The sequence below is a fragment of the Neolamprologus brichardi genome, chromosome 13, assembly GCF_056152115.1.
Source record: "Neolamprologus brichardi isolate AB-2024 chromosome 13, ASM5615211v1, whole genome shotgun sequence".
Taxonomy (NCBI): domain Eukaryota; kingdom Metazoa; phylum Chordata; class Actinopteri; order Cichliformes; family Cichlidae; genus Neolamprologus; species Neolamprologus brichardi.
The window spans coordinates 24,671,347-24,695,758 of NC_142116.1; the positions used below are offsets into that span (position 1 = coordinate 24,671,347).

A 24,412-nucleotide genomic window follows, 5' to 3' on the forward strand; every position below is an offset into this window, starting at 1 on the left:
AAATATTTTTAAAAAACTATGTTTTCACAAAAAAGTAAAGTAGCAGTTAACAGTTAACGGGTCCGGACTATATAAATTATTTGAAAAGACTGAGACTGTGTCGGGTGTTACATAATTCCCTCAGGCAGACTCGCACGTCGTTACAAGCACTTTGACTTGAAGCCATATTCTTTAATACCGCATAGAAAGACTACTTATTCTACTTATTCTACTTATTCCTCGTATTATTATTATCACTATTAATAATAATAGTAATAATAGTAATGATAGTAATACTACTACTACTACTACTACTAATAATAATAACAATAATAAGAAGAAGATGGCAAACTATATTTAGGACTTGTAACTGGCAGTCCTGCTTTTATATTTTCTCAGAAGAATATCCAGTCATATAATTAACGTAGTGTTTAGGTCCCGCTGCCTGGGCGTGAGCTTTTATAAGAAAGAGAGTAAAAGAAAAAGAGTCAGTGAGAGAGAGAGAGAGGTGTTGGTGGTGGGGGTGACACCCTTTTGCAACAAACCTGCCCACTGTAACAAAGCCGTGATGTTGCGCTGTGTGGGGATAAATTACTTCGCCTGGTGTTGTGGGGCTTCAAAGCATGAGCAGGCTGCGGACAGAGAGGACGGAGCTCCCACACAAGCTGCTGCACTGCCTGTGGATGCACAGCAGGCTGCTCACAGTCTGTTACTTTAAATCAGGCTGTGTGTGAGAGATATGCGCTAACCGGACTCTCTCTCTTTTTTTTGGAATGATTATTTTATTTGTCGAGGTTCTAGTGCGGTCCTTCGGCTCACAGAGAAACGTGTTTGATTTTTTTTAATTTTTATTTTAAAGAATATATTTTTTATTTTTTGGATCAGGCGCATTCAATATTTTAGAAAAAATATAAAATATAATATTTTGCCATGAGGGAAAATACTAGGTATTTAATTATGCCTTTTTTCTACCCCATTTAATTGGGGTATCATATTTCAAGCCTTTAATCTGCAAACATGCATTTAACAATGATTTTATGTCTTGCCTGCAGCATGTCTATCATGGATGTGACAGTGGAGGGAGTGAGCCCAGCGACTCCGAGGGCTCTGTTAGTGACATGCATGACTCTGCTGGTGTCCCTGCACCTGTTTCGGTGGCTGTGTCGGCAGCGGTCCCATTCCTGGCCGCCCGGCCCCCTCGCCTGGCCGGTCATCGGGAACGCACCGCAGCTTGGTAACGCACCGCACTTGTATTTTACGCGCATGGTGAAAAAATACGGCGACGTCTTCCAGATCAAGCTCGGCAATCGGACGGTGGTGGTGCTGAACGGGGGGTCAATCAAACAGGCGCTGGTCAAGCAGGGCTCCCACTTCTCCGGAAGACCGGACTTCACCTCCTTCCAGTACATCTCCAATGGGAACAGCATGGCGTTTGGCAACTCCACGGGCTGGTGGAAGGTGCACCGCAAAGTGGCCCAGTCCACAGTCCGGATGTTTTCCACAGGAAACCCCCAAACTAAGAAGACATTTGAAAATCACGTGCTCAGCGAGGGCAAAGAGCTGCTGCGGCTGTTTCTGAGGAAAACGAAGGAGGACAAATACTTCCAGCCCATGACCTACGTCGTGGTGTCCACTGCCAATATAATGAGCGCGGTTTGCTTTGGGAAGAGGTACTCCCATGAAGATGAGGAGTTTCAGCAGGTGGTGGGGAGGAACGACCAGTTCACCAAGACTGTAGGCGCAGGGAGCATAGTGGACGTTATGCCCTGGCTGCAGTACTTCCCTAACCCCATCAAAACCATCTTTGAAGATTTTAAGAAGCTCAACCTGGAGTTTAATGAATTCATTCGAGATAAAGTTGTGGAGCACAGAAAAACAATCGATTCAAGCACCATCAGAGACATGACTGATGCCTTTATAGTGGCGCTGGACCAAATACGAGATAAGATGGGACTTTCTGAGAAAGACTATGTGTCCGGCACAGTCGGGGATGTGTTTGGAGCAAGTCAAGACACACTGTCGACTGCCCTACAGTGGATCATCCTCATTCTCGTCAAGTAAGAAACATTTTTTTTTTTTTAATCATTTTAAAGAAGGATTTTATAGAAAGAGTTATTTATATAGATAAATAACTGCATGACGAATGACAGTTTATCTTCAACTTGTTGCTAAGGCTGTGCAGAATTGAGGAAGTTTAGCTGCATTTGAGTTATGTAACAGCCCACTGGAGGTGTGTGTGTGTATGTGTGTGTATGTGTACTGGCACTAATAAGCTGAAACTTCACACCAGTGAATGAAAGAGAACAAAATGCCCAGTCAGCGTTTTAAAATCTTTAGTGCCATTTAATCCGTCCTGTGCCTGATACCTTTATCAGTGGATGCTTGGATTACAGAGCCACTATTTTTATTTCTGCGTGAGTTGTGGCAAGGACTACTTGTGTCCATGGACTATCTAACATGATCCATTTAAGCTGTTAACATCCTACTGGTCACCAGTCATGCATCTAGGTGTAGGCAGTTAAATTAAACCTCATTTTAGTTGGAGGTGGGGGCGGGTGGGGGGGTTGTTAACGGCAGAAACCATTTTCTAACGAAAAAGATTCTTCATTCCACTTTTTTCACCAGCAAGAGTGTTTAACTTCTATCCTGGCAGTAGTCACCTTAAATGTGTGTTCACCTGTGATTGCAGGCATCCAGAGATACAGGTGCGTCTCCAGCAGGAGGTGGACAAAGTGGTGGACCGGAGCCGTGTCCCTGCTATCGAGGACCAGCAGCAGCTGCCTTATGTCATGGCCTTCATCTACGAGGTGATGCGCTTCACAAGTTTCGTCCCTCTCACCATCCCCCACTCCACCACCACAGACACATCCATCATGGGCTACACCATACCAAAGAACACAGTCATCTTCATCAACCAGTGGTCCGTCAACCATGACCCAAGCAATTGGTCCCAGCCAGATATCTTTGACCCAGAGCGCTTCCTGGACCAGAGCGGAATGCTGAATAAAGACTTGACCAGCAACGTGCTCCTCTTCTCCCTGGGCAAGCGGCGGTGCATCGGCGAGGAGCTGTCCAAGATGCAGCTGTTCCTGCTCACGGCTCTCATAGCGCACCAGTGCAACATCACAGCCGACCCTGCAGTGCCGGTGAAACTGGGCTACAACTATGGCCTGACTCTGAAGCCTCACCCTTTCTCTGTAGCCGTGTCTGTGCGCGATGATATGAAGTTGCTGGAAGCAGCTACCAGTCAGCGCTCATCAGACTCACAAACAAAAGAATAAATTAGGCTCAAACTATAAGGTGCTAAAAGACACGAAGGCAGAGGAAAACGTAGAACTTTAGCTTTTGTTTTAAGGCTGAGCACCATATTTAATGTCTGGAAATCTCAGGCCACAGCTTTTGCATTTTGATCTCATATACACTGTTTAAAATGTTTCATGTACCAGAGTCGAGACTGATTTAACAGCCTTTGATTACTGACTTATTCTAATCAGGGCCAGAAAGAAACAGCCTTGGTATCCAAATCAAAGAAGATGTACATCTTGTAGACGCCATCTCACCTGGATCAATCTCACATCTAACTTCAAAAACAGTCTCACATGCCAGCCAGCAATTAGGCACACTCCTTTGATTCATCAGATTAGAGGACTGCAGCACATCGCCAGCTGTGAACGGGACTTTCAAAGCAAGTCACACTGCGGTTACCTGAGTTCCAGTTTACTGAAAAGCAGAAAGTTAATGCTGTCAGTTAATTTGTTTTATTGATGTTTTTTTGTGTGGTTCTTTTGTGCTGTCAGATAAAAGAAAACCAAAAAAAACAAAAACAAACCCCCAACAAAAAACAAAATCTGATTTTCAGGAAACTCTTAAATTGTCTTTTTCTCTGTATTCTTTGTGTTTGTGTTTATTTTCCTAATTAGGGCTCCAAACCCTTTCCAGTGCAATATCGAACTTGTAAAAGCAAAAATACGTGACATTTGAAGGTAAGCACTAAAGATTGGAGTTAATCCATTTTTGTGTGACGAAACAGAAAGTGCCAAGGTCAGACATCTTGCCAATAAATAAGCTAATAGCGGAGCCTAAAGCTTCGTATCTGCTAATATTAAATACCTGACTAACACATAGTTGTTGTTGTTTTAATATAAGGTATATATGTGTAGATTCTCAGGAATTAGGCTGATAAAAGCCAAATAGTACCTTTTAAGTGCTAACGTGATACCATCTATATTCTGAAACCTGTTGTAGATGCTGTTTTAAAGAACGAGGCAAAGGAGGAAAACAAGGAGTACCCCGAGCAGACACGCTGAAGGGAACACTTGTCTCTTCTTGCTGCCCAGTTCATGTATGAGAAAGTTAATAAAGCTAATATTAGATCAGTGTTGAATTAGGGATTTGCTTCTCCTTTTGTTTAAATTTCAGTAATGAACCGAACCAGTTATGTCCTCTTTGGATTTCCACACTCACGTTGCCAGTAACCAAATTTCTTTTACTTTTTTTTAAATCCTATTTTTCTGTTACAGAAATGCTGTTGAAATTGGCTTTGAGACAATACAAGTACTTTGTTAATTTTGTTTATAGACTCATCTAATTGCTGTGTGAGCACTGGAGACTAATACACTGACTGTAAAGTCTTGGATTTGAGCATTTGTTGGCTTGCTGCTGATGCATTTGAATGAAATTCTGGCTAAAAAAACCCCAACCGATTTTAGGTGTTAATGCATTTACAGCAGGCGGAAAAGCACGATGTCTGTGGATTTGTTCCACTGATGCTGTTATTCGCTTGATGAGATCAGAAAAGTAGGTTTCAAAAGTAGTATTGAAGATTAAAGCCGAAAGCATGACGAAAGTCAAGAAATACCTCAAATCCAACAATTTACATTACTTTTACCTCAAATGCGTTTTTTAAAATAGAAATATATACATTTGTGTAGATTTTTGGCACAAACAAGACATTTAGCTCTGCTTAATGTAACAATAAAGTGCTTTATGCTTCTGAGTAATGCTGCAGCTGTGATGTTATCTTGAGTTAGTCTGTAATGAGATTGTACAGTTGTATAATAAAAAAGATTTCTTTTTGTTTTTCACATTTGTAGTTGGCTCTGTTGTAATCAGCTTAAAGGGAGAAATGATAACATTTAAAAATCTGTATTTAAAGCTCATAAATCCAATCTGATTAATAAATCACTCTGAAAGTGAAGGACCCTTCGCTGGGTATCATGTCAGGTGGGAACAAAGGAGAAGTGTTGGCGAGGTGCCTTTCCCTTCTCAGCATTTTATCTCACTCTGTCAGAACATCCTGTCCTTGATCAGCTGGATGATTATAGAAAGCTAGCCAGTGCACGGCCAGTTCAGACAGTAGTTGATTACTGATATGCCGTTCTCCACGCAACCCTTTGTCCATTTCTAATAATACAAAGTGAAATCTGAAGACTAAATAGTGCCAGTGAAGTCATGTGTGGCAATGCTCCAAGCATAATCTTTTTGAATGGGAAGGAAAACAGTGGGCTTTCTTCAGCCAAAATGAGACGACAGATGATAAATGAGTTAAAAAAGAGCAAAGAAGCGGACAATATTGTGGTTAATGCACCCAGTGCAGCTGCACAGCAACTTCAGGTATAACTGCAGGGACGGGACAAAAGCAGTAACCCACTGAAGGCTGATATCGTCTGTCGCCTTGCATTTCAGGAAGCTGCAGAAGGAAGCAAATATTCTTCTGTACAGTAACAGAGAGTGAAACATACAGCCAAAGTGCATGGTGACTGAATGAAGGTGACGAGAAATATCATGCCTTGCACAGATGGGCGCGTGCTCTATACAAGCTTGGTGTGCACAAACCATAATAAGAAGGGCTGTGGTGGTTTTATCCTGCTAAGAAATTCAAAATATTGCAAGAAGTGGCGCTAAGACGCATCCTATGTCATTACAGCTTAGACCTGTCAAGGCTGCATTAACAAGATTAGCATGAAAGCTTGTATCCTTCATTGGCTGAAGATAAAGCACGTACACATGCGGCCCATTCACAGAAGATCCATCTGCTGTTGACTGCAAGTTGTGTAACTTAGACATAGCTGAGCTTAGATTGTGAATGGAGGGATATATGGAGATCTGAATGAATGTGAGTGAGATTAAAACAGATGTGGTATTCAGACAGAAGGCAGCCAAACTGTTGAAGCCCGCTGCTAGGAATGGTGTGATAGAACTGTAATGACACTGCACGGTTAAGTTAAGATGATCTTAACCGAGCAAGTTATCACCAGGCTGAGCAGCAGGGGTCAAAACCTTCATAAAGGGGTTAAGTTGAGATCAAGACAAGATCAGATTGGTCAAGATATAAAGACACGAACAGAGATCAGTAGGAAGTATGAAAACAATTTAGAAATTTTTGAAGAAGGTGATACTTGCAGTGTTATATAAATGCGGTCCTCTAATGTGGAGGGACACCTGATTTGAAGACTAATTTATGTAGGTCAAATATGGACCTATAGCTCTAAAGTAGCTGGGCCTATAACAGGGTTAAAAGAACTTACTGTAAGTTTGTTTGACTCTCTAATCAACTTCAAAATGGCATAGGTACCATTTAATGAAGATAATGAGGAGCTGGGAATGTCATACAATCACTCTGTTTTTATAGAGGTGCTCACTCTTGCTGATGATTAGTTATTTAAGTGCAATTATTATTTAAGTATCAGCGATTGGCTGCCAATCACTCTTTTAATTCCCATGGAAGCAACAACAGCATGTACCTTGTTTTACCGTAGGACTGCAAACAGTTCTGTCAAGGTTTTATTTTTCATGACTGCACAAATAGATAGTAAATTATCCTTTGAACAACATGTAAATAAGTTGAGCACCAGATAAGTAAATGCTGTCCATAAAAACTTGTTTGGACAAACATGAATCTTGTGGGACGACAGGGGATCAGCAGAGAACAACTAGCCTAGCTAAGCTTGGTCACATATATACATAGAACTGCACTTATTTACATTTCAGTCATAGAAAAAAACATTAGTTTCTCTAAAAGAAAACAAACCAGCAATAAACTCTAAAGAAAAAATGTAACCCGTTTGACTCTTTAACTCCTCCAACCTTCTAAATGCAACACCCTGTCTGCAAAACCATTAAACAAAAAGTTTGATAAACTGCACGTCTGTTTTATGATCAAAAACATAAATGACAGCCCGTCAGTTTCCTGGATAACAAACAGGTTATAAATCTGTTATGCAACAATGGACAGCTAGTGTGTGCACACACATCCAGACCAACGTGTAAGTGATTTCTGCAGCTGTCTCAACTCAGACTTTTGATTAAAGAGCACAGGAGGCTCATAAAATCAGCCAGGAAAGGTGAAGTTTTCATTCCTGTATAAACAAACACCTGTACTCACTTGGGAGGCACCCTTTTAAAATGGCTCTACTGCGGGGAAAAAGAAAAGAAAAGTTGAAACATGACTAGGCGGGTGGGAAGTTAGCCTGAATGTGATCCAGTAACAAACTCCGAATTGCCCTGGCACAAAATGTACAATCTCCGCAATCATGTAGGCTCCAGCAGGAGCTTGTTACACTCTGTTGATTCTGGATTAAGATCAATTTAGAGTACAAGAAAAAAGAAAAAAACTAAACAAATAAATCACTGTATAGCTTAATTATAAGTTACAGCTTACATAACTTTACTCCTCAGCAATAAAACCTCAAAAAACATAAACAAGACAGACAAGCTGGCAAATTTGATCAGGATTGCACAGATTTAATTGTAGATTCCAGTACCATCAATCATTAAACACACACTGTCTAAAATACAGCACAAGTATAATGCATAATCTCCATCCGATGCGATACAACCTTGAGGAACTCGTTATGGAATTAGAAAAAAGAAAAACATTTGTAGTGTTGGTAGAAAAATACATGAAGCGACAAATCTAAATAATTCATTTTGTAAGTAGACTTAAAAAATACAATGAAATAAAAAATAAAAGCCCTAAACTAATTTCCAGTATCAACAGCACCGACATTTTCAATCAATATGCACGTTTTTCTTCATTGAGTGGCGATAATAATAAAAAATAACAGCTGAGAATATGTAAAAGAGTAATAAAAGGAAACATTCAAACTTCATTTCAATCTGATTGGGTCATGTTTTAGTGGCATTACGCAACCAGGAATTCACCGCTGTGTCATGATAAACAACGAGTCTGCAATCTGGCATTATTGATTGGTTTTAATGGACAGCCATCAGTCCTGTGGTTTTTGTTGTTTTTGTGTTTTTGATGTCAAAAAAAACAAAACAAAACACGCCCTCAGATTTCCTGTCAGTGACTCTTTTTACATGAACACCAGATTCATTTGTTTTTTTAAGTTCTGTTCAATCCTCAAATCCCAAGTCAGGTTTGGTTTTCCATATTAACTGAAACATATCCATTTCACAGTAACCAGTACAATAAGGTGTACTATATATGCAGTGTAACGACACCTCTCTATATACATCAAACGCCTTTTCGGTTTCCTGATTCATGTGGTACATGTTACATAGCTCTCAAAAAAAATGCTGACTCAGAAAAATTCCTAACATGTTTCAAACTAGTCACATGTGAGTGTGTCAGAGCTCAATTTAAAAGGTTAAAAAAAAATGAAAGCGTGGAAAATCAAATGTTTTTGGTGACCTATGAGAGGAGGAAACCTTCCAGGAATAGGAACTCTGGAGTAAAAGGCGCTTCTGTTCAAAAAAACAACAACAACCTGTTGTGTTCCTGTACAGGTGCTCTTTGAATCTATTAAGAGGAAGTCACTGACACCATTTATGGTTTCATTTTTTCCATGATCTGGCAAACATGCAAAAGGGCACATTAAATACAGGACTTCAGGTGTGTGGTGTGCACACAGAACTTACTGCTGTCCAATACTACACTTCATTTGGTGGTACTGCTGTCACTGAAACTGAGGAGCAGGAGGTAAACAAGTTTGAGTCATGATCAGAGAATATATCTGTGAGAAAATCATCTCATAAAGTCTGCATGTGAATGTTAAAAGAGACTATTACTGCTGGTTTGTATCGGGAGGGTGGTGGTGGCCGTTCGGTGGTCACAGCAATGCAAAATGTTTGGGTGCGTCATTGTCTGATGTGATAGGACGGAACAACAAACCCTGTTTGTCACTTTCCCAAAAGGCGACAGGTCTGTGTTATCAACCTGAGACACACTGGAATTAAGTTTCCTATCAGAGCAATCAGACCTCAGAGCATGTCTGCTACGCACTGCTATAAACTGAAGAAAGCTGGTTTAGCTCACTCATTTAGCTGGAATCCTTTATGATGATTGGTTTCTACTTTTAAAAATTTCATAATACAAATATGACTGGAAAGGTACAACAGATGATCTGGATGCAGTAGCCTTTTACACCCACGGGCGCTATCTACACTCACAGAGTGAAATAACACGATGGTCTATCACATGCAGCTGCAGTACTCGCAAACTGATTCCCAAAAACCTTTATTCTGCTGTCACACTCCAAGTGCTGGGCACAGTAAACTCAGCTCCTTTTGTGCCTCTTCATTCTGAAGGTAAAACATATGATACTGAATGAGTAACACCTTCAAACAGTTAAATATCTTGGTTTAATTTGCATATTACAGCAGGCTATGATTAGGGATGGGTATCGAAAACCGGTTCTTTTTGATATCTGGTTCCCACTGTTTCAATTCCTTGGAATTGTTTGCCATTTTCGCAAACGATTCTCGTATCGATTCCAGTCGACAACTTTTCTCCATGCCCCTGGTACACTGCTGAATGACGTCACCACGTTGCGGAGCGTCATTTACCTGGCAGGAAACACGGCGCCTAAGCGGCTCAAACGCTACAAAGTTTGGTCATACTTTACGAGAACGGATGACAACAGGGCAACTTGCAATACTTGCAAGTAGATATTTCATTTAAGGGAGGAAACACTATGAATATGCAAAAGCATTTGCTCGCAAAACACACGATAACCTTAAATGAATGTCGTGTTTTTAATTCCGCTCCGGACTCGTGAATCTCAGCCCAGCGGCAGCGGTAACGTTTGCACGTCCTCTCCCGTTAATGCGGCAGGTAAATAATCAACTAACAGTGCATATTATGTTAGCGCGATCTGCCTTATTACCAAACCTGCCATTACTGTGCATTTAGGTGACCATGATGAGAGAGACAGAGTCTGGCTCAGATGCTGGCAGTTCTCGCTGCAGTCTACCGTTTACGTCTCCTTTCAGGCCAGGATAGACGAATGTCACCGAGCAGTGACTAAGTTTGTGGTCAAAGGCTTGCACTCATTTGCCACAGCAGGTGCCCCCGATTTTCGGTAAGTGAATGTGTTTAATTGTAGGCAGGGACATTACTGGATATTCTTGTGTAATTGCTACAGAATACTTTATGTTACACTTTGTTATTGCTACAGAAGAATATTTATTTTATTATTTTACATTTACAATTTTTTTCCCCGGGGACCCTGTGACACCCCATTGAAGAGCCATAGGCTGGATCTCTTAAGGATCTCTTAAGATCTCACTGTTGGGTTTGTAAGGCCATGCTACTCCTAAATTTCTATCCTGTTCAAAGAGAAGATATAAAACAAAGTTCTAAGCTAATCAACCTTAGTGTTCTCCTTTGTTTTAAAAAAGAATCGATAAAGAATCGATAAGAGAATCGATAAAGAATCGAATCGTTAAACAGAATCGAAAATGGAATCGGAATCGTGAAAATCTTATCAATACCCATCCCTAGCTATGATGCGTTCTTGCTAGCTGGATTAGATGAGGCAAAAACAAACAGATCTGAATACAGACGGTCCTGAAGTGTACCTCTTTGGATTCAGCACTCATTGAACAAGCAGCTTGACACATCTTCTTAGCCTTTTCGCACTGGCCCAAGTCTTTGTAGCACTATCAAAGAAAAGACCCAGAACTGTCAAACGACTGTTTTGTCCTATTAGCATCCTGTAAAATGGTTTATATTTCACAATCCAAGTACTGACATGTCCAGTACTAACCTTAGCCAGAAACACATAGTTGAGTTTAGAATAAGCTGGATGGAGCTCCTCGACCTGGTTAAAAACACAGACAAGAAAAGTTTCACAAGACTTAGTTAGATATAGTTTTCCAACGACCGCAAAAGATGCTAACATTTGTAGCATAGAAATAAAAAGCTAAAGTGCAAGTGCAAAAAAAAAAAAAAAAAAAAAAAAGAGGTTAGAGGCAGCACCAAAAGGAATTCAATCCCCAAAGACACCACATGAGCCCATGTCCAATTTCAGAGAAGAAATAAAATACTTTTAAAACCTGTTAAAACAGTTTTGACCTCTTAAGTCTTTTCCCCATTAGCTAACCAGAGCTAGTAATCAATGAGAAGTCCCAAGAACAAACGTTGACTTCGAATACCAACATGTCTACTGTGAAAGAAACAAACAACTAAACACATGCTGGAGTCACAAATAAGGCACCACAATAAAAGTCCACAAAATAAACGTCCATCTTTTATATACAGTTTATAGATTAGGTCAAAAACATTCAGCCTGGACCTACACCAGAACTATTACTAGATTTTGACAGACCAGACTTTATCTATTTTAATCTGTGCAGCTTTTTCGTTGTGTTTTTTTCTTATGGTAGCTAACGTGTGTACACGTGTGATATTCAGCCAATCAAATCCTTTATTCAGCATATGAATACAGAAAATCCCACAAGACAGCCAGCTGTTGACTACATACAGACACTGATACAGATATAGTGATATACTGTTAAGCTACTTCAAAATGTGTTGCATTGCATTAAAATGTATGCAATGCAACACAATGCAGGTTTGTTCAGTTGAGTTGAGGCGCTCCAACTCAATACTTAGACAAAAGCAGACATATCAGCAAATTCCTCTGAACTGAGTGTCAAGCTAATCACACAGACAGAATCACTGTCTAAAAACGATAAAAGCCATGCTGTCACGACTTTCATTCACGTCTGTAATAACAGCTTCTGTTACTAACTGAAGCGTGTGCTTTTGGACTACACATGAATGTTTTGGTTTCACAGAGCTTGCTTTCATTCTGAGAATTCGATCTTCACACAGAAGGAGTAACAAGTTTAGTCTGCAGCATTAAATATGTCAAGAACGGAGCCACATCTCTACACTAAGCTCTAGCAAAGCTGGGGAGATGTATAATGCTTTAGTTAAAGCTTCTCCAGGTCACTGGTGACATGTTGTAACTGTGACCACCTGAATCAAGCTTATGGTCTAGAAGACATGAAGATGAGGAATGCATAGGAATATTGGCCAAAAGCAAAAGTAATTTGCCCCACTACATAAACATTTCCAATGTAGGAACAGAGATTAAGCCTTTCTAAATACAGAGGGTTTGGGCTTTAAAAACAGGGAACAGATGCAACCTGCAGGCAAATTGCAACGTAGCACAAGTTAAACAGGGGTGTGATTTACATGTTTCATAACTGAGGTCAGAACAAGCATTCAGTTAAAAAGTACAAAAACATAAACCACTGGATAAGAAATAAGTCTCACTTCTTGGTTTGAGGACATGGACTGAATATTACATATAACCATCATGCCTACTTTATGCACTTTAGTTCAATGTGCTTAACTTTCTTGGTAAACTTTAAACCTCAGACGGCTACGCCCATCGTTTGTGCTCAGAAATGATTGTTTCATCGTGTTTCACCCCACTCTCTGACTTTGCCTCAAACACTTTATTCAGGTGTGGACAGCATATTGCTTCAAGCATAATCTATTGGTTAAAAAAAATAAATAAATATATATATATATATATATATATATATATATACATAAATGAAGCATTACATCGCAGAATAGCTTAAGAAACAAAACACCAGTACCTTAAGGAAATTCTTCAATGCGTCTTCAACTGTGGCGCTTGGTGGTTCTCCAAACAGAGTTGAAGCAACTTTTCTCTCAATCCACGATAACTGAGACACCTGAAAACAAACATCACCAATCAGAAGATTGGCCACCTTGGCTTAACATTAATGGATGAGAGGGGTAATGCTACAGTCAAAGGCATCAAGTCAGTGATGAAATAGTAACAAGTTGGAGTCAGTCTAATTTCAGTTTGCAGCTGAATTGGTTGAATTAATCTTTACATGTAATCTGTTTACGACATGACGATTAAATGTGATAAAATGGCAAATCTTTGCCACTATTCTAACAACTCATCTGCATAATGTCTCTTTGCAATAGGGGACTGAACTCTTGTTGCCAGCATGTTGTATTCTAGTTATATTTCTATGTAAAAGCAGGGTTTCTGTGGGCCGCTCTTATTTTGCAGCGATTGTGTCACTATTTGTGGATGAATTTCTGTTTCACACCTATCAGGATCCGACTAAACTCTGAATGTACAGTGGTGGAAAAAGTATTTTCACCTTATTTTTTTCCACATTTTCACACTTAAATGTTTCAGCTCATCTATCTTTGTCTGATTCTAAAACTTTAATGTGAAAATCTTTGCAAGAAAGGCAAAAAATTTCCATCCAGTTTTGACTCGTGTGACTGAGCCATAAAAAGCAGTGCATCACTGCCCCTTGTAGCTAATATTTAAAAGCCTATTTTCTGACAGTGAATAAAAATTGAAGAACTGTTGTGAATAACAAAGGCAATTAAACTTTCACAAACTTTCACACATCCTCTGATTTTTGACATAACAAACAAACAAATAAAAACACCCCCCCCCCCCCCCCCAAAAGAATTAGGTCTAGGTACAAACTTCTAAAGAACACTTAGTAATATACGTATATATGTATACATGTGAGCCAATATTTATAACTTTGACCCTATGTGGATCATAGAAATCTAGAATAAAGTCAAACTTGCGCACACAATTCTTAATTTTTAGAGTTATTAAAGACGAATGTTGTACAATCTAGAGAAAATGACCCTGACATTCATGCCAGTGATGATTGTATGTAAACGTATGACCACAGCTGTATTGCTGCCATCTCTTGAGCTGTTTAGGTAATGTTGATGTTCAGTATGTGACATCCAAAACACCCTGGATAATGTATAAAACAGCAGCATCTCAGACCAAAACAAATGGTCTCATTTGACTCTGATATATACAACATGTAATAGAAATGACATCTCTGAACAAATATGAAGAAATGTAACAGTTAAAACATAAATTAAAATAATCTGCACCCATTTACCAGCAGGACTGGTTACATATCATTTTTCAGAACTCTTACAGCCAATTTCCTGTTATTTTATTAGTATTTCCATGACAACGGGCACCCCCGTCCACTTCTGCTCTGCTACTGACACCTTTTGCAGAAGAATGTCACTAGCCAGCAGCAGCTTGAGCCAAACATGTAATATGTTTGCCTCACACAGTCATCAGAGCCGTATCTAACTCCAGGTGTAGAATTGCTCTGGCAACATCAGGAAATTTCAAACAGAGATGCTGGCTGAACGTGAACAGTAGGTCATTGTTTAACATGAATGCCCCGTAGACAGCCCGTAAAATACAACCCCTGAAAATATCAGGTGTTATGAGCAGCTCATAAAACAACAGGAACCGTCAAAAGCAGAACGTCTGGAAATTTCGATCTAAACAACAGCAATTCATCATGTTACGTGCGTTTCTGAAAAGACTAGACAGTTACAGAAACAATCACGTGCTGCATCCCAAATGACTGCAGCTACTGAGCGAACACGAGCCAAACAGAAACAGGATGAAATTATCTCCCTGGCACAATCTGATTTAAAGCTAACAATGGATGGTGTTAACCTCCCATAACCTCTCATAGCGCTCTCTGTGAATATCGGAGAGGGAAAAACAAACCTTGAGGAAACCTAAACAGTGGAAATGAATGAGGGGAAACCGTGGGTGGGTTAGCATAGGGAGGTGGGAGGCCACGCAGACAGCTAGCCTTCATAAATGTACATCATGTTGAGCAGAGATAGAGATGTGCTGTACTGGTCACATACAGCGTAGCACCAGCGGCCCAGAAGGTAGTAGGACAGCGGGTCCTGCGGCTTCAGCTCAATGGCTTTATCCAGATGATCCTGAGAAAAGAAGCAGACAGAGAGAAGATTTTCACTGTTGATTCATAGCACAGCTGCACCGCCTTCTGTTCTGACCTGATCTGTCCTGCTTCACCAACCCACAAGTATTTCACAAACACCTCTCACACACGCGATCTAGTCGAGCTACCACACACTCCTGGCTCTCACGCACCCTCCCTCGTTCTTTCCATTCTTCTTCTGTTTTGTTTTTTTTAATATCTTCCCTCTCCAGGGCTCTATCTCTCACTTTCACCTGTCAAAGAGTTTTGAGGGCAAACAGTGTTTGCTAGAGGCTGCTAACAGAAGATTAAACGCTACGTGCTGCTGTTCCACACTCTATCTGATGCAACTTAATGACCGTAGGAGGGTCTTATTGGCTTAAACTGTGAAAATGACCATTCCTCTTTAGCCTAAGCACATGGAGAATGCAATGCCCAATATGCATAAATAGATGTATAATGCATTGTTTGCATTATATTATTATTTGACCATTCCAAGAATTTGCAAGGTCAAAACTAGCTCTCCGTTCACATGCCTTACCTTAAAGACGTATCCGTTCTTTATCTTGTTTTGGATGGTGTCATATTCGGCCATAATTCCACACATGATGGCATACCTGTGGGGAGACACTGCTATTAGAGGTTCAGGCCATCCTACTCTTAAACAAGCTACGTGAAGAAACAGCCCAAATAACCCTAAACAAACAAATCGTACCAAACAGCAAATTAATATTTAATGTTTTCAAGCCTGTATGATATCATTAAGGGTTCGAGGAGCTGAGGTTGCAGGAACCGTATTGGCAATTCTTTTAACCCTTCTGCTTATTTATTATTTGGCACCAAATTTGTTGTGTGCAATAAAAACCTTTGAGTTCTGGAAACATGAAAGTTCATAAAGTGCTTCCAGGTCATCCAACACTCAGACCCAAACACTTGAGGTGGTGCTGAAATAAGTTTTACAATTACCATTCTACCCTTATAAATATATAAATGGAATGAAAACAGCCAGATCCTAGGATCCAAACTGCATATTTTTATTAATTATATTCTGTATTTGTTTTTATTGCGTAAACCATCCATGCAACTGGGACATTTATCACACCACACACCACTGTGCTATAACACTGCAACTTGAGCCTTGGCTCTCTGTGCTTGGTGCTTCTTCAGGCATAGTACAAGTTTCTAAACAACAGAGGGGCCATGACTAAATTCAGGTGTAAAATGTAGTTATTGTTGTAAAGGTTGTGTGGTTTATTGGCAGCAAAACTCAGTTTCTATACATTCTTTACCAGATTGAAAGGAAACTAGCCTTAAAAGGAAAACCTAACCTCTAACATCTTTAGCTTTTCACACAATTTGGATTTTAAGCAAAACAATGGCAGCATCAGGCAATCTCGGTTCCCCGGTTCTGACAAAACAGAAGTTAAACAATGATATTTTGCAGGCGGCGGTGAGAAGCACAGAGATGGTCAGCAGCACCTCACAGTCACACCACATTTTCTTTGGGTCACTAACAACCAAAGGGCCTCCAAAAAACCCACCATACTCAGTAGTCTGTGGAAAGACTCCTCATTAGACAGCACCAGCAAAGATAAGCTGCTCCACCTTATTCCCCCGCTCTCTAATTAATACGCTGGCCTTGGACCAGTGGGCAGGTGGAAGCGAAACAAAGGGCGATTTCAGCTCTGGGATCTGTAAGTCAGCATGACGCCGAGGGTTCGGAGAGGAGAGGAGTGAGCTGATCAAAGCCTTTTCACTGCACGGCTGCTTTAATCCTGCTGGTACTCTGTCAAACACCACCGAGCAACATAAACACCTTGTTATATGAAGGATCACTGTGTACAAAGGTCATCTGACAGCGTCGCCTGACATGGTGGCGGTGATGGGAGATGGAATCTACAACTGTACGTGTGTACTACGGTGTCTGGTATGTGTGAGTAGATTTTTTTTAGCACAGTATAATGAAATGATGGGGCTATGAAGTAAACTGCAGAGTATACTACACGATTAGCAGGTAATTACTAAATTAAGATCATGACGGCAGAAAGATTAATCTTATGAGCAAACGAGGAGATTTCATTCAGCTGAGAATGTTCCAACTATTATCTGATCGGTATCTGATGAAAATAAATTCACAATCATTGTGGTTATGGTTGGATGAAACATCATAAAACATGAATCTTCACACGAACTACTCACACTTACTGGAAAATTGTCAGAGATGAGACACGCGTTAATCACATCACTTTTAAATGCTTTAAATTGGCCAAACACGGGCAGATGTAATTTTAAACAAAAAAGACGTGTTTATTTTTCTTAAGTGGAGCAGGGTGTGCCCATGCGCCCACTGGTTGGCGCTTGATGAGTGGAGCGCTCTACAACATCAGAGGAGCAGAGATGCTATCTGTCTGCAGTTGTGCTGCCTGGCTTCCAATGAAAACACACAGCTGGATGTAAATGCTTTGAGCAAATCTTTGCCTGGCAACTAAATATCTGCAGATAGGAAACCAAGCCACGACACAGTTGGTTTGCACGTGACCGTTTCACTTAAAAAAAAAAGTAAATTAGTAGCTAAAAGCTGCTCACAGTATTTAATGGTTCACTGTTAGCAAAGAGTTAAAGCAAAGGTTTCTCCTTATAACGGACCATTTTTTTTCTCCCTTGCTTTTTAAGATGCTCAACGGTGACCTATGAATCGTTCAGGCACAAAAAAAAAGAAGAACCCAGTGTTGAGTCTACAGATAACAGACAACTTAGCAAAGAACAATTTTAAATTGCATCTTTAGGCACTTTGTTTCTACCATCCTGTTGCAAAAACACTTAATTTGTTCCAATTTCTTTAGCTGATCATCTATAAAAAAATGCCACAGAGTTTGACAGGCTTAGGATATTTATTTTACACCATTAAGATGATTCTTAAAGGGGTATTACCTGAAAACTAAACAGTAACTCAAAGTCATGTCCTTAAGAACTGGGAGACACTGACACAGGGCCTGAGAGAGCCATCTGGCCCTTCATTTTATCCATCTACTGTTGACTGAAGCCGTATCAATAAAGGTCTCAGAGGAGAAGCAGCGTTCAAAGAGTGATTCTTAAGGAAAGGAAACACGGAGCAAAGGTTGAACGATGGTTAATCAAACAATAACTTGTCTTAAAATCAGTTGCAACATGTTTTATGGAGTGATGAATCCAAATATGAAGTTTTTGGTTCAAATTGTAACCAGAATAGATGGAGATGGTCAGTGGAGAGATACAACAGTGAGTGTTTACAGCTCGAAAACATAGTGGAGGCTCTGGCATGGACTAAATTATTGACAAATTTTCATCCACAATGCCCAATGATCCCAAACAGAACAAAAAGGCAACCAACAAGACAGAGCTTTGAATGTCCTGTAAGAAATATGGAGTACTATTCCTGAAAACTACTTGAAGTACTGAAAAATAAAGGTGTGTGTGCTATGTGTGTAGATTGCTCCTGTATAAAATGTCTCAAATCTCTTGAATGGATTAAATAAATTCAACAATTTGATATTTTTTGTAAATTTATAAATAGAATGTCATTGCTTCAGCGTCTCAACATGAGGATTTGCTGTTTTGGTGTTTGTTACCCAATCTCTGTAAATTAAATTCTGCTATGATTAAACTATAAAGCAATGTTTTGACATTGTGGCAGCAATTTTTGAAATACTTTTAGACAATAATAATTAACCATGAAAATCCATCTACAAATACGTAGATCAAAAAGTCTAATGGGCTCTAATGACGTACATGCATTATGTACGTGTTGCAATATGCTGATGTGATTAAATGCAATAAATCTAGACAGTAATAACACGAGGAGACCAAATACAACCAAAGAAGAGCAACTAAGATCAATTATTTCCCAGGTGACAGCTGTGGGAAAGATTGCCCAACATTCAGATTACTGCAAAGACATATTTCAGCCTCCCACTCAATGATTAACACCAACATTCAGCATGGAGCAATTCAAACAGTGTTTACTAACACACACATTCCCCAAGAAAATAATTGGTACAGTAGCTAATTATTGGACCATTATTGGACCAGCAGCTGGACTGTGGGAAGTAAGCAGATGTCTGTCTGTGTTAGAATCTGCAAACACCATACAGGAGATCAAGTGTGGCATTTTGGGGTTTATTGTCACTCTGTGAAAACAGGATTGAAATGCACCAGATCCTCAGTGGAGTGTGGGCAGAGGGTAAGTGGAAGGAGTGTATGAGGAAATTAGATGCGAAGGTGTACAAAGGTGCGTTTGCCCTCAGGGCCTACCTGCTGTTGTTTATCCTTTCATTTTTACTGATAGTTGAAATTCTATCTCATATTTGAGTCTCTAAGGCAAGAAAAGAAAAAGGAATCAGGAAAGAGTACAATAACAGGAGGACAGAGCTCTTAATTGTGCAAGCCCACGTTGTTAACAGACTCAATGACATCACCGACTATACTTGGCAAAAAGCCCCAAGTCTCAGCTGCATGGAAGAAGCAGCAGATTGACTTTCACATCCAAACACACAGAGCTCATTGAACTTTACACCATCAGGCACCTGTTCAGACTAAAAGCTGTACAGAAACAGGAGGAGAAACTTGAGGAATTTAGGCTAGCCTGTGTGAGAGGATGCGAGTTTGCCCAAGACAAAATTAGTTGATTTTGTTTTTCTATGCGTGGGAGTCGGAATTCATGGCACGATAAGTGTTCCAACGGTGTACAAAGAGGTGTGAAGTTTAAGCAGACACAGGCTTTCCAAGGCTGCTGGGAACACAGCACAGTGCTGCCACCAATTATGAGGCACGTGTTTAAAATTAGGGTTGTCATTGCAAAGTTCAAAGTTACTCCATCCTCCTGTCCTCCTCTGTCTCCCTGCTTAATCCGTGGGTCTTTGTATCATCAGTGAGGCTCTAAAGTCGGGGATTTACTTTGGATCAATGAAAATGCACCTATATACAAAGCCAGAGATACAAGAATGCCATCACGCCTCCCGTCAGTCAGATTACACAAACCGGCCTCCACGCTCAATGTCCCCAAAGCCCCACACGTATGCGTATGCATTCATCTAATGTCATACACGTGGTCAATACATTAGCCCTGTAAATAGACACAATGGCTATAGACTGAGTGCTTTTGAAAACTGAAACCTGGGAGAGGAGAAATTGAAGTATTAAGAGTTGACATGAACATGAAATTAATTTTAGCAGCTCACAGTGTGGAGTACACTGGTAGTATGCAGGGGTAGAGGTGCTCTTTGAATAAGTTAAGTGCCTCTATACACATCCAACTTCAAAAGAGTCCTTATTCACCTTCTACTCAAAGAGACTCGGCGCATGACATAGTGGGAAAGTATGTGTAACCTCTCCTAAGGTGACCACTGTTACCTCATCACTTAAAGCCTTAAACAACCATAAAACCCCAGAGAGGATGTGTTTTGTTCTTGTATGAGGTCCTACTGTCTCCAAACTTTGGTTAGTTATTATTTTTTAACAATAGTTTTAAATAAGGAAGTCATTTGCTTTTAGTATAATCCTTGTTTTTGATGGAGGTGTAATGATGACATCAACATCAACATTATCAAACGTAGACACATAAGAGGTTTCTTTATTTCTTTTTTTAAAACAGAATCTTGTTTCTTAATTTTTTAACATTATTATTCAATTCATTATTTATATTGTGCCAAATCACAACAACAGTTGCCTCAAGGTGCTTTTAGAGTACAGCTACTATAGTAAGGACATAACTTTAGCATTAGCTTTATTCTACATAACCACATGTAAACATACACACAATGAAGACCCTTTGATCTATAACTTGTTACCAACATATTCCTAACTACATTTGCTTATATACCAATATTTGCTAGCAATTTGCGAGCAACAGATATGGTTGATACACTGGTCATTCGTCATTTTATTACTGTCAGTCTCACTGCTTTAAAAAAATGAAAACAAAACAGAAACACAAAACAGTGCTTCACTGAAACTGTGAACCAAGCTGAAACAGAAAACTAAGAGTTCAGTAAAGTTTTTCTAGTATTTCTGCAGAATGTGTCACCTCTCTTAACTCTTGGCACAATCAGTCAATGCATCATTAAAAGGCAGACCAAGCTTCCAGGTTGGATTCACTTGTCATGCCGTTTGTACCAGGTAACAAAAATTGGGAGTTTCCCTAGAAGAAGAAGAAATACTGAAGCATGCCAGCAGGTGTGACATCATTTAAGGTGGGTGATACTGACAACAGTAAGGATTTGCTTACCTCATTAATTGAAACTTTAAACACAACACAGCAAATTGTAATTTTTTTTGCATTAGATTTATTTTGATCTGGTATCATTCAGAGTGAATGATGAAGTAACATAACGGGTGGGGTCCTATAAGGAGTAGTTCTGACTATGGCAGTCCAAACATTTCAAAAGCTTGACCAAAAAAGATAACACCCATCTGTTGAAGATGAGACAACCAGAAGATACTGCTTATTGTCCACGTGTTAGCTGTGTAATGGATTCAGTATGTGTCCAAGTCTTGGTCATGATGGCGACAAGTGCTGAAAAGTAAAAGGCTTGGAAGATTTTTTTGGCAAAAAATATTCAGTTATGTTTTTAAATAGTTTGAATTTGAATATACAAATATTTAATTTGAGCATCTTGACATTTTCCAATAGAAATTTGCAGCAACATTTACTTTGCATTTACGTTGGAGAATTCTCCTCACATTGTTGCCGTGCGTATGTTATCTGAAAGGTAAGAATGTCAAATCTTGTTATAAGAAATTGTTTTCCTCCAAGTGACAGTGGGTATTTTCTAAGGCTTTGATGCAAGTGAGAAATGCTACTTTAATGTCCATTAAACCTTGATCACGTTTCTCAAAATAATGTCCTTTAATGACCTTGTAGTACCATATCACCCCATTAGAGCACTTCGCTCCCGCTCTGCAGGCTTGCTTGTTGTTCCTAGAGTATTTAAAAGTAGAATGGGAGGCAGAGCTTTCAGTTTTCAGGCCCCACTTCTGTGGAACCAGCTTCCAGTTTGGATTCGGGAGACAGACACTATCTCTACTTTTAAGATTAGGCTTCAAACTTTCCTTTCTGCTAAAGCATATAGTTAGTGCTGGACCAGGTGACCCTGAATCCTCCCTTAGTTATGCTGCAATGAGCGTAGGCTGCTGGGGGATTTCCATGATGCATTGAGTTTTTCCTTTCCAGTCATCTTTCTCACTCACTATGTGTTAATAGACCTCTCTGCACTGAATCACACTTGTTATTAACCTCTGTCTCTCTTCCACAGCATGTCTTTTATCCTGTCTTCCTTCTCTCACCCCAACCAGTCGCAGCAGATGGCCCCGCCCCTCCCTGAGCCTGGTTCTGTCTGAGGTTTCTTCCTGTTAAAAGGGAGTTTTTCCTTCCCACTGGTCATACCATTGTTGGGTTTTTCACTGTACCTATTATTGTAGGATCTACTGTACAATATAAAGCGCCTTGAGGTGACTGTTGTTGTGATTTGGCGCTATATAAATAAAATTGAATTGGAATTGAATTATATCATGAGCAGTAAGAGATACAGTAAAGGTAACAAAATTGTTTATGTTGTCCGTTTTTGAATTATCTTCAAGTTCCCTACAATAAATGTTATGTAGTAAAGAATACTAGGGATTCAAAACATTTTCTTCCATGATCCAAACTAATTTCCTGATGGAGAAATCATGTCATTTAGAACTGCTGTCAAGGGGAAAGGCAAAGTCCTTTAAAGTAAACTAGACAGTTGACTAGTTATTCATTTCAGTGAGCCACTGGCTCGATGTTTCGGTTAGACTTTTGAATCATTTTACCAACCAATTTGCCCCCATTCTAATCATGATGCCCTATTACACTACCTGGAATACTGTTGGCTGCAATAGACACACCCCACCGTTAAGCATATTTGGCCTAGAAAAGGCCAGGGTAGATGCAGATACAACAAAGCAGGTTTGTTTAGACAGTCCCCCTCACCCAACCTGCTCGACTGTCACTCATAGATGCAAGGGTGACAGGAGTTTACTGGCAGCCATTTATAAATCCACTGCAATTTCAATAACGATTTGGGCTTTCAATTTTCAGTTGTGCCTACACCGTTTATCGCTTTTACATCTTTGACTTCCAGGTAAATCGCAATCAATCAATTTAAACACCTTAAATGAGGTCACACGGCAGAAAAAGGTCCAAAAAGACATTCTTTCACTGGTATGTAAAGTCTATACGTAGTTTCAGTGGCTGAGCAGAAACTGACTGGCAGCCTGTTTAATCAACATCTGTGAAACTGTGACAAGCTGAACAGCATTCAGGAAAACAGGTGACAAGTTTTCTCACGGCATCAGTACACTAAGTAAACAGTTACCTCAGACATAAACTTCCTTGCAACACTGCCTGGCACCGTCCCCACTCCCTGCCTCCTCCCTTCTCAAAGTGCAGCTTTACCTACTTTGCTCTGTCCGTTCAACTTAGATGCTGTTTATGCTTGGTTTAAGAATCTTACAAATTCCATCAGTGGATACAGGATTAAGAATTAAGGTTTTTTCAAAGCTGTTCCTCTTAATTAGCTAAACAAACACAGCCTTCTTTTTCACCTGCTGTCTCGAGTGTTGCGGTATGTGCATGAGCTAATGCTAATTATTCCCTAACGAACAGAACAAATAGGACTTCTGGCGCAAGTGGGCAGTTTTCTGTGAGAGAACATTGTGTGCCTATACATAAAGTAACCACATAATCTCAACTACACTGGACACTCATTTATGCAATGCAAGTACCAGTAAACACTTTAAATTGGAAACGTTTTTCAGAATGGCCTCCATTAAGGACGAGTTTAAAAAAAAAAGCTAGATAAATGTGCTCGCATTTTATCGGAGCTGTGCGCGTGTGTGTTCTGAAGAAATCATAACTGTATCTAGTGCAATTTTCATCTCTCCGTTTCAGCCACAGATTCCATCAGTCAAGTTTTGACATGAGCAGTGTTTCAGATGAGGAATGCATTGGGGCCTGCACAAATACAAACGGGATGCACGCCATCAGGCCCACTATGCAGAGCTAATTAAAAGCAAGGGGATTTTTGCTTGAGTCACAGACTGACTGGGGTGGTGTACAAGTGGAGAGGAGGTATTCTTGATATCCTTTCCTTTAATTTGTCCGGGAATAATCTGTGACTGCCACTTACACTAAGGACCACAGAGGACAAATAATAGTCATTTTGAAAGGTCTGTTAGCGTCAGATTCAACAAAGGTATCATTAAATTATGCTGTTGTTTTGTGACAAGAACATGTAAAATGAAAATAAATGCCTTGGAGCGACCTGTTCAGCAGCACATCCCTAAGCGCTGAATACGTACGGCTACAAACAATGCATGTACAACTTGCACT

The 24,412-nt window shown here is 39.9% G+C and overlaps 2 protein-coding genes across 4 annotated transcripts in view; one reads left to right on the forward strand and one right to left on the reverse strand.

Moving 5' to 3' along the window:
- Positions 1-587: 587 nt before the first annotated feature.
- On the forward strand, positions 588-5,096 carry cyp1b1 (cytochrome P450, family 1, subfamily B, polypeptide 1). Its single transcript, XM_006799035.3, has 3 exons — positions 588-926; positions 1,032-2,036; positions 2,669-5,096. The coding sequence occupies exons 1-3, from the start codon at positions 910-912 to the stop codon at positions 3,258-3,260; spliced, it is 1,614 nt and encodes a 537-aa protein (XP_006799098.2). The 5' UTR covers positions 588-909; the 3' UTR covers positions 3,261-5,096.
- Positions 5,097-7,030: 1,934 nt separating this feature from the next.
- Positions 7,031-24,412, reverse strand: part of rmdn2 (regulator of microtubule dynamics 2) — a 38,317-nt gene continuing 20,935 nt past the window's right edge. For all 3 annotated transcript variants that reach the window (XM_087850357.1, XM_087850356.1, XM_087850358.1), the window contains exons 6-11: positions 15,563-15,638; positions 14,945-15,022; positions 12,841-12,939; positions 10,992-11,045; positions 10,804-10,884; positions 7,031-9,525 (exon numbers count right to left, since the gene is read on the reverse strand). In XM_087850357.1, the coding sequence (XP_087706483.1) occupies positions 9,472-9,525; positions 10,804-10,884; positions 10,992-11,045; positions 12,841-12,939; positions 14,945-15,022; positions 15,563-15,638 (442 nt within the window). In that variant the 3' untranslated portion in view covers positions 7,031-9,471. The remainder of the gene's footprint in view (positions 9,526-10,803; positions 10,885-10,991; positions 11,046-12,840; positions 12,940-14,944; positions 15,023-15,562; positions 15,639-24,412) is intronic.

Excerpts from the sequence above, each read along its gene's own strand:
- cyp1b1 (XM_006799035.3), top strand. Across the intron at positions 2,037-2,668 it reads ATCATCCTCATTCTCGTCAA|GCATCCAGAGATACAGGTGC; the intron begins GTAAGAAACATT and ends CTGTGATTGCAG.